The sequence below is a fragment of the Solea senegalensis genome, linkage group LG7 (genome assembly GCF_019176455.1).
Source record: "Solea senegalensis isolate Sse05_10M linkage group LG7, IFAPA_SoseM_1, whole genome shotgun sequence".
Taxonomy (NCBI): domain Eukaryota; kingdom Metazoa; phylum Chordata; class Actinopteri; order Pleuronectiformes; family Soleidae; genus Solea; species Solea senegalensis.
In genome coordinates, this window is record NC_058027.1 from 10,693,695 (window position 1) to 10,703,703 (window position 10,009).

General features: G+C 38.2%; 1 protein-coding gene across 1 annotated transcript in view; it reads left to right on the plus strand.

Moving 5' to 3' along the window:
• The first annotated feature begins 3,766 nt into the window (after positions 1-3,766).
• The window catches only part of ddb1 (damage-specific DNA binding protein 1), a 31,448-nt gene continuing 25,205 nt past the window's right edge, over positions 3,767-10,009 (plus strand). Inside the window, exons 1-6 of the mRNA XM_044030283.1 lie at positions 3,767-3,936; positions 5,421-5,569; positions 5,834-5,950; positions 6,041-6,262; positions 6,473-6,587; positions 7,177-7,274. Of these exons, the coding sequence (XP_043886218.1) occupies positions 3,876-3,936; positions 5,421-5,569; positions 5,834-5,950; positions 6,041-6,262; positions 6,473-6,587; positions 7,177-7,274 (762 nt within the window). The 5' untranslated portion in view covers positions 3,767-3,875. The remainder of the gene's footprint in view (positions 3,937-5,420; positions 5,570-5,833; positions 5,951-6,040; positions 6,263-6,472; positions 6,588-7,176; positions 7,275-10,009) is intronic.

Consider the following 10,009-nt stretch of genomic DNA (forward strand, 5'->3'; position numbering starts at 1 on the left):
GATTAACCTTGTAACATCCAGTCACGCGCACAGTTAAAAAATAAAAAAGAATGAAAAAACCACTTTATTTGTATTTTAGTGTGTCCCAGTTCTGGATTTATGGATGTAGACCAGACAAAACTCAAACATCATTCATTTAGAACTAGTCATTTTAGTCTACACACCAATTAATCATGTTGAATTTGATCTCCGCATTTAACCCATCCTTATTACACACCAGTAGTGAAAGGACAGCACTTATCTGTGCTCAGGGGGCAATTGGGGTTTGGGTGGTTGGGTTAGGGACACTCTCTCATCAGCCCTTGGAGTGTCCCTAACCCAGGGCCTAACCCTTGGACTTGGACCTCTTTTCCATGCTTTGCCCTTGTTTTCAGCTGAATAGACACTACTCACATTGTTGGTCTCCATGTGGCCCTAAGATGGACTGGCGACCTGTCCAGGGTGTACCCCGTCTTTTGCCTGTGGGTTTTCTCTCTTGGCAGCAGGTTCACGTGTTCACAACAGCAATGAGTAGGCCTGCAGCAGATTGGAAAAACAGTGTGATTATTATTGACTTTTGATGCCACATTATAGAGTACAGTTTCCTTTGTGCAAAATGGCAAGGAAATGTACAACTCTAGTCATAAAAAATAGTTATGAGGTGCAGGTAGAGTGTTTAACTATTAATGCTGTTACTAAATGATATTAATTATCCCTGGTTATAGGGCATCCTCTCACTCAAGGACTTTCTTATGCATTTCTCAAGTCTGCATTTTTATGAGGTGATTTTATTTTATCTTTTTATTTAACCTTTATTTAACCAGTATTTCCCTTTTTTGGAGGACAGCCTGGCCAAGACAGCTCGCCAATTACAGTTGAATTAAAAAAGCAAAGCATGCACATGCTCTCAAATGGGAGGGAGGTCTCACTGGGGCACCCCACAACTACACGTCAGTGTCCATTCAGTAGCACTGCAGCCAGAGCACACACACACACAATGATAGAAAATCTATGTATGTGTGGACTGAAAAGTAAAACATCAACGACCTTGTGTGATTGCAGTTCTTTTTCATAGAGTCATGGCCACATAGTTAAAGAAGCTTTTCTGCAAGTTATTTTCCTTATTTATTTTGAGTGAATGGAAGAGGTATTAGAAGAGGCAAGCATGTCATTGTGGGCAGAACTAAGCGGTCTGATGATAATCCCAGGTAAGCCGAGCCTCCTTTGCAAAATGTCTGTGCTGAGAACAGTTCAAAGACACTTCATCTGAGGAGCCATCAATAGAGCCATCTGAATAAATCTCGGGGGAGAGGATGAAAAAGAAAATAAATGTATTTTTCAGCACACACACACAAACTTGTTTTCATATCTTAGTGAGGACACATCATAGACATAATAACCCTGACTGTATTATGTGTATGACACTCCCTTACCCTAACATTAACCATCACAACAAAGTGCCAAACCCTCACATAAATGTAATTATAACCCTTACCCTGCCTTAACCCTGAAAATGTCCCTTAAAGTTGAGGGAAACAGACAATGTCCTCACAAAAAAGGTTTGTACATTTTTTGTGTCTCACAAAGATATAAATACATGTACACACACACACACGTTCATCTCATTATCAGGCAAACATGTAGTAAGTGAGTCAATGGCTCTGTGCAGTGCATTCTGTCACTGATGGGAACTATGTAATCCATTTCAAAAGATTCATGTCAGAGCTCTTGCAGGTTTCATCAGTCCTTGTTGGCTGTGTGCTGTTGAACTGACCTTCATCTGCCCCTGGAAATTAAAGTATCCCCACACCCATCAGTGATCCCATCCCATTCACTTTCATTTGCTCCTGCCTGCAGCCTTCAGGTGACTTGCATTCTGCTCTAAATAACTCCTTTCACCGGTTTGAAACCTGGGTCATCAAGTTGCCTACCTGCTTGTGGAAAGTGGTAGTCTCCATTTCCTGCAGATTGAAGGCACTGATCCCAGCCAGACCTCCACTTCCAGTGGGTCTTATTAGAGCTGACACATGCAGTTACTGTATATAAACACACACGTCTCTGTGTCCCTCCTCACATTGTCAGTGTGTATTAAGGAGGTGTAAGCAATGAAATTTACTTTCTTGTGGATTTAACTTTGTCGTTCGACTTCGGCTACGGTGTGTCTCAAATTTGCATTGACCATGTATATTACCCTTAGGTCTGGTAATACAGAGGCATTTATATGACATTCATCATGTTCACACAGTTCTTTTATTGACAGTGACAGTGATGTTCAATACTGCAAAACCAAGCAGGTAGCAGGTGAAGGCCAGACTTGCTGTTACCTCTGACCTAGACAGTTTGAAGCCCTTCAGGGGCTCTTCATGAAAAAACACTGCAGACAATAAGTAACTTGCTCGGACCAACAGGGCCTGATGGGGCCTTGTATGCTTGTCTTCTCCTTCAGTCTTCCAATGGCATATTATTATTTTTTTAAATTGCTTCCTTGATGTATTCTTCTATTATTATTGATTTAAGTGTGGCTATCAAGGAGACACAGGTGACTACATTGCAGGAAGTCACAGCAACAACAGGAATTGATGAAAGCTGGCAGAAGAGGCAGATTGAAAAGATTAGAGACCTCTCAGATGCAGCTATTGTTATGGCAAAATCTTAATAAGACCATGGTGGGTGTAGAAATAAGGACTTAAGAACAGTGGCTGTCTTTGTGAGTTTTATACTTCTTGCAAGAGGATCAGACAGCACAGTGCATCAAGGCGGTCTGTGCCTGTGCCTGTGTTCAGGGAAAAGGAGTTACCCGCCCCCAACAGCAGGTTGGTTAGACAGAGTCTGGGAATCTGGTGATACCAGGCACAGAGAAGGACAATAGAATCTTGGGAGGTAAAGTCAAGGCGAATGTTGGTATCTTACAAGGCTGTAAGGAGGGTTAGTTCAACCTGCAGGAAACTCTGGATACGGCCTGCCATGTTCCCTTGCTAAAAGGAGAAAAACAGAGAAAAACTACATTAGGTAGATAGTGTCATTCGTATACACCCACTGAGTCCGACCTTTTCTTCTAGAGTAGTCAATGTGTTCCTGACCCAGTGATTAAAGTTCTACATTACATTAAAGTTAGTACAAGCTATTAAATTCAAGTTACACCTACTCTAAATGTATTATCCCATGAGTCTCAGCCATCAGGATAGTGCCACATATATCTGTTACCTGTTAATCTCTGCCAATTGAGGGCCCAACTGAGTGTTACAAATCCAGTCTTGTCACTAAAGGTGATTCTTTCGCCTCTTTAAATCCTTTCTTAAATTGCACTGTTATAATAGGGCTTTTGTATTATTATTATTATTATTACTATTATTATTATTATTATAATATATTTTTATGGTTTGTCAATTATTAAAACACTAACTAAGTTATAATCATGATAAAAGGTTTGCATTTGCTAGATTCAACTTTAGGTCAACATTTAATCTTAGGCTTCAGACAATTGTACATACATATGATATGCACAGGGGGATATATTTATACCTCTCTTTCTCTATATTTTTACATGTCATTTAGCAGGCACTTTTATCCAAAGCGACTTACAATGTACTTTTGACCATGGTGATTCTCACGCAGAGTAAATGTTCAATGAAAAGATAATGCTAACTGAATGCACACAAGTACCTAAATAACTGAGTTCAGTACACGCTGACGGAACAAAAATGGGGTGGTGTAATACATCCTCCCTGTCACGTGAGGACGCTCCACGTCAGAGTCAGCGCTCTCAGTAACTGCTAGCTTCTGATGCGCCATACCAAAACCAGCTAACTACTTCCGGGAGTTATATTATCAATGATTTTGTCACTTGTGTGAGATTAAAACACTGCTCTGGTGTTTGTCTTTTGTTGTTGTAAAAGATGTCGTACAACTACGTGGTAACAGCCCAGAAACCCACGGCGGTGAACGCCTGCATCACCGGTAAATAACCGCTGTTTGTTGTGTTGTGCAAAGAAGACTCGTTTACCAGCAGCGTGCTAGCTGAGCTCCCGCGCTACAAGTAAACGGGCCTGCAGCAACCGTTAGCTTTTGTTTTTGCTAAGTAAAATGTTTTGTAGCAACACTAGCTAATGTCCGCTGCATGCAAATCAAGGCACATGTATATCTCCTGTCTCTTAAGATTTTATTCACTGAACTTTTCTATTGATTGTAACGTTAAGCAAATGTTGTGTCTAATGTGGCGTCGCTAGACCAAAGTGCATTTCATCTGTATCTTAATCATTGGTATGATCAAATAAACTATGTGCAGTCGAAACTAGATCTAATGCACACTTTCAAAAAGTTGTACAACATGTGATGGAAGCGCTTACTGAATTATATACTCGACAATTAGATTGCCCACGAATTCCTTCGCTTTCGATACGTATTTTATTGGCATTTAAGTGCAAATGTAACTAGGTCAGTGTATACTAATAATCCATTTAGTGTCAGATTTAAGATACATGTGCATTGATCACTTGCTTGTTATGACACAATCTAGTGTATTACATTTTAGGGAAATATTATACATGTATTCAAACAGCACTGACACCCCCTGCCACTGCATTTGGTACAGGACACCCAGTAAAGTAGCAGGTGTGTCCCTTTGCAGCTGTAGCCCATCTGCTTCAAGGTTTGATGTGTTGAGCATTCAGTGATGATCTTCTGCATAAGTGGAGTGCATTTAGCTACTATGTGCTTCAAAATTAAAAGTTTTGTTTACAAAACAGTACAAGCATATACATGAAGATGCTTTTTATTAGTGGATTATTCTAATACATCCAGAAAGTGAAAGTGTATTTGGAACCATAGCAGCTGTTTATGTAAATGTATGGACAACTAATTCTATGAAAACGTTTAATTTTGTACTTTTATTTGTATTGGACATTTCTTGCTGACTACCTCAAAGCAAACAATCAATCGAGACAGTAATTAGTAGAATAATCATTTGCTGTTGCCCTGCATGAGGAGGACTAACTCCTCATGTAAATTTATATCATACTAGCCACAGCCTATACTGATTTAATTTAACTTGAAATTGAATATATGCAATGCAATTTTACCATGTAGCATTACCTACACTTAAGTATCAAAGACGGTAAATGACTACATTATTAAGAGCTTATGTAGTCTTAACATCCACTCAAAGTTCTTTACACTATGAGTCACATATTGGCTGCCAATAACCAAGAGAAGGGTGCAGTTGGGGTCTAGTTGGGTCAATGATGAGTTTCATTATCTTCCCATAGACACTTAGAAATGCAGAATGGTGATTAAACCACTGATCTTATTATCAGATCCAGATTTTTTTGCCTTCTCCTTAGTGGTCAACAACATTTTGCATTTTGTCAATGATACATTTCTCCTCCTGCTCTCCCACTAAACAGCAGTTTATTAGAATTATCTACATGTTTATTTGCCAACAGGTCACTTCACCTCTGCGGAGGACCTGAATCTGCTCATAGCCAAAAACACACGTTTGGAAATTTATGTCGTCACACCAGAGGGTCTCAGACCCGTCAAAGAAGTGGGCATGTATGGAAAGATTGCTGTCATGGAACTCTTCCGGCCAAAGGTAAGTGTTACACAAAGTTAGATTGTGGGGAAAAAACAGAAATCCTCTAAATATTAAAGATAATTTGGAATCTTGTCTTATCATGAATGGTTTTTGGCTGACTGTTGGATTCATAAACCTTTTAAGTCTTAAATTGGCTGGTGGAAATTAAACAGATGACTGATACTCCTGCTTCAGCCTGTTGTACTGAATCATACTGATGAAAATAGAATCAGGTCTCTACATGTTTGGTATTTGATAATTCTGGTGTCTTTTTTTGTTTAGGGTGAGACCAAAGACCTGCTGTTCATTCTCACATCCAAGTACAACGCATGCATCCTTGAATACAAACAGAATGGGGACAGCATTGACATCATCACACGTGCCCACGGCAATGTCCAGGTGTTTTTTATAACCCTATCAAGCGCTTTTTGAGAATGGTATGTTTTACTGTATGTATTAAACATTTCCATACCAAATGCTCTTTTTCAGGATCGTATTGGTCGTCCATCTGAGACAGGCATTATTGGAATTGTAGACCCAGAGTGCCGCATGATTGGTCTCCGTCTTTATGACGGGTTGTTTAAGGTGATCCCATTGGACCGGGACAACCGTGAGCTGAAGGCCTTCAACATCCGCCTGGAGGAGCTTCAGGTCATCGACGTGCACTTTCTGTATGGCTGCCAGGCACCAACTGTCTGCTTCATCTACCAGGTACTGTAGCATGGATCTAGTGTAGTGTGTTTGGGTTTACAGCATTCTTAGTCTTAGTTAATTGCGATATTGTGTGGCAGCAGTTAAAAAGCAGACAGCGATGATGATGATGATGATGATGATTTAGTTTTTACTTCTGTCTTGATGTCTTGGTTTCATTCAAGACGTTTATGTAAAAACTGTAATATACTGTAATACTGTGTACTAAAGGACCCACAGGGACGCCATGTGAAGACCTACGAGGTTTCTCTGAGGGAGAAGGAGTTCAACAAGGGCCCCTGGAAACAGGAGAATGTGGAGGCTGAGGCATCAATGGTCATCCCAGGTAACAAGAGCTTATACTCCACACAGTACTGATATAATCAGTGAAGTAAGCAGTTAGAAATATACATACATATATATACATAAATATACGGACTATAAAACCATGTTTTTACCATCATGTTATTACAAATAGTTTAGTCATATCTTTATCTGTTTTTTTTACAAATGTATTTCAAATTTTGAATAATCTGTTCTGTTGATGGAGGTTTAAGGTATTGTAAACAAGGCATTTCTGTAGTCTAGGTGAGAAGTTATAAGAGTATTAAAATTTTTCTCTGCATTGATGTAGAACAGATCTTATTCTGGAAATATTTCTCAGTTTCAAAAACACATAAGTTTGTTAGACATGAATCTTTAAAACTTAACAGTAAAGTACTGGGTAAAAAAAACCAACTAAATTTGCTATTTTTTCCTAGATTTTTCAATAAACAAACAAGTCTAAAATAGAGAGATGCTTTCATATAGGAAATTATGATGAATTGAAAATATAGAGATAATAGAATGTCATATTTAAATATTTGTGGCAGCTCCACTTGAATGTATACCTTTCTACAAATAATGTCTCTTTTGCTCATGTGCTTGTATTTTAGTGCCAGAGCCATTTGGTGGCGCTATAATCATAGGACAAGAGTCCATCACCTACCACAATGGAGACAAATATTTGGCCATTGCACCACCTACTATCAAGGTAACTAGACATTAAATAATGCATATTGTCTGTTTCTGTCTTTTGTGTAAGTAAGGAATAGACTATTTAGGTCTTCCTTTAAAATGTTTTCATCATTAAGGAGTCCAAATGAAGGATATTAAGCATTTATTTACAGTAGGGCTGCCATTTCTATATAAAAATAATAATCATTAGTAGTAAGCAGGATTTCATTAGTTGTTTTGTCACGTAACATTTTTGAAGCTTTGTCTTGTCAAAATAAATTGAAACCTATATGGCTGAACCATGCATAGCTTTAAGTTGAAATGGTGGATACAGGAGTTGAGCTCAGTTTGTCAAATAGCATCTGGGGTGAGAATTCCATAGTATGGGAACATTTTTAGAGATGAAGGGTGAGCCAAAGAAGGTGACATGCAAGCTCTGCAGGCAGATTCAGAATAAGTTACTACTTTTAATTGCTTTGTCGCTGTTAAAGAGCAGCAGGCTCTGCTTCCACACTGTTTTGATCTTTAATAAACAATTTATAATTTATTGTTGTGGTATAACGGGTTGATTAAGTACTAAACATTCAGTCTACTAGCTGACGTTTGCAGTGGTGTGCGTCATGGGTGTGAGCTAATTAATAATTCAAAGGCTTATTATAAATCTTTTGTGTTAAAATTTAGTATGATCTAATGTATTTAAATTCAACAAAATGTTCAGGTTCTGTTTGCCTATTTGTATAATGTTGGCTATTATTTGGCTTTATTAAATGGCTATTTTAAGGTTTTGTATGTATCTGTAGCGTAGAACAGTGTTTAAAATATTACTTCTAACATCCTTTCTCAGACCTAGAACTCAAACTTTGTTGATGCCCCGCAAAAAATGTTTAAATCTAACAATCGGTCAAGACAATCCTTAGTCAGGCTGATTTTACAGAATATTAAACTTTAGAATTTAGTATTGGGGGACAAATTATTTTCTTAGCAGTAAAGCAAACAACAGATCACTAGTCCCATACCATGTAAAGCAGACAGCTACAATAATATGGGTGTGAATTAGAATGTATTATTACATTATTGTGTTGCTTATCATCATACCCAAGTACAAAGAAAACCAAATGAATAGTAAAGTAATGTAAATTCACTTGCAGGGCTGATGTAATTTACTGTAATACTATTTACTGTACTGTAATACTGCGATTGATTTGTTTTCAGTATTGAGAGGGTAGGAGAGTCTTCAGCATACATGCGTGAAGTTAAAAAACCATGAGTTTTATGTGTAAATTTGTTATGAATTTTGTGCTTTGCAAGATTATGTTGCAGGCAGCATTGTATTGCTTTGCACATTCAACAAATCTCAGAGGTGTTCTTCAGCAACTGCCTCCTTCTATAATTAGAAAATATGATCTCACTCTCCTACTTCTTTTTTTTTTTACTAAGGCAGTAAACATCTTGGAAATAACAAATCAATTTATTGAGATGCAGTAGCTTAAGCTGATAAAACATAATTATTAAATGCCTGTGAGCATTATTGGATTTGTTGATGAATAACTTCATATCCTAACCTCATTGAGGGATGACCAACCAATTTTCATTTAACATTTTATTGAGTAATTTTTTTTCTTCTGGTATTCGTTTTCTCCAAGTGTGAAAGGGAGTGAGGGGAAGTGAGTTTGCTTTCTTGAAAATGTCATGCAAACACTCTGAATAAATGGAAATGGCAGGTCAGTTCCACATTGGTGTTATTTTACAGAGTGGGAGGACAACACGAGGATGTGGTCTCATAGAATTACAATGGGTTATTTTTGCACACACACCAATTTGTGATAGTGAATTTGACCTCTGCATTTAACCCATCCTTTTTACACTGTAGTAGTGAACACGCACAAGCCGGGTGGAGGAGCAGTGGGCAACACTTATCTGGGCCTGGGGAGCAATGGGGATTGGGTGCCTCAGGGGCACCCCAGCCCTTGACCCCTTCTGTGATTGTAACCAGTGACTCCCCCCAATTACAGGGCCAATTCCACTCCTCTTGGTCATTGGCTGCCTGATGTTACATATGAGAATATTTTATATATATAAATATATATTATATTGTGCTGTCGATCATGAGTTAATAAAAGATGGCAATATAAACCGATTTAATTGCACAACTATACCAACTGTTAGTTGGGACACAACTAGCAGTTGGCACTAACGCAGCACTAACAACACATCGTAATTAGCAGTGGTCTGCTGTTGTTGCCTTTGTGGTTTTACCAGCATTTCTGAGTCCAACAATTTCTAGTGCCTGATGATCTGTTGGTTAATTTTAAACAAAGGCTTTCAGACTTTCAGGCTTTTTTATGGTGCTTCGCAACCACATTGCCCACATTGCCCTCTTATTTGTGGCTGATGATCAAACAAACCAGAGTCCCGGTTTCGAAAACCACCTGTGACAGACAACTGTATGCAATCATCTCATATTATGTTGTTTGACTCCAGATGTGGAAAGTGCTTTTCTTTCCACTGGCACTGCACAGCTTAGATTTGTTTACATTTCCATTTAAAAATGATAATTGTGACAATGAAAATTACATTTTTGTATAAAACAGTCCATTTGTATGTAAATGTAACTGTTAAAAAAAGACCATTGGCCCTGTAAATCTTCACATTATCAAATATGGCCCTTGTTAAAAAAAGTTTGGACACCCTCGGTGTAAACAAACTGCTGTTACAGTAACCCTTGACTGCACATGATACCTGTTCTGAAGCAATATTATCTGTCAGAATTGT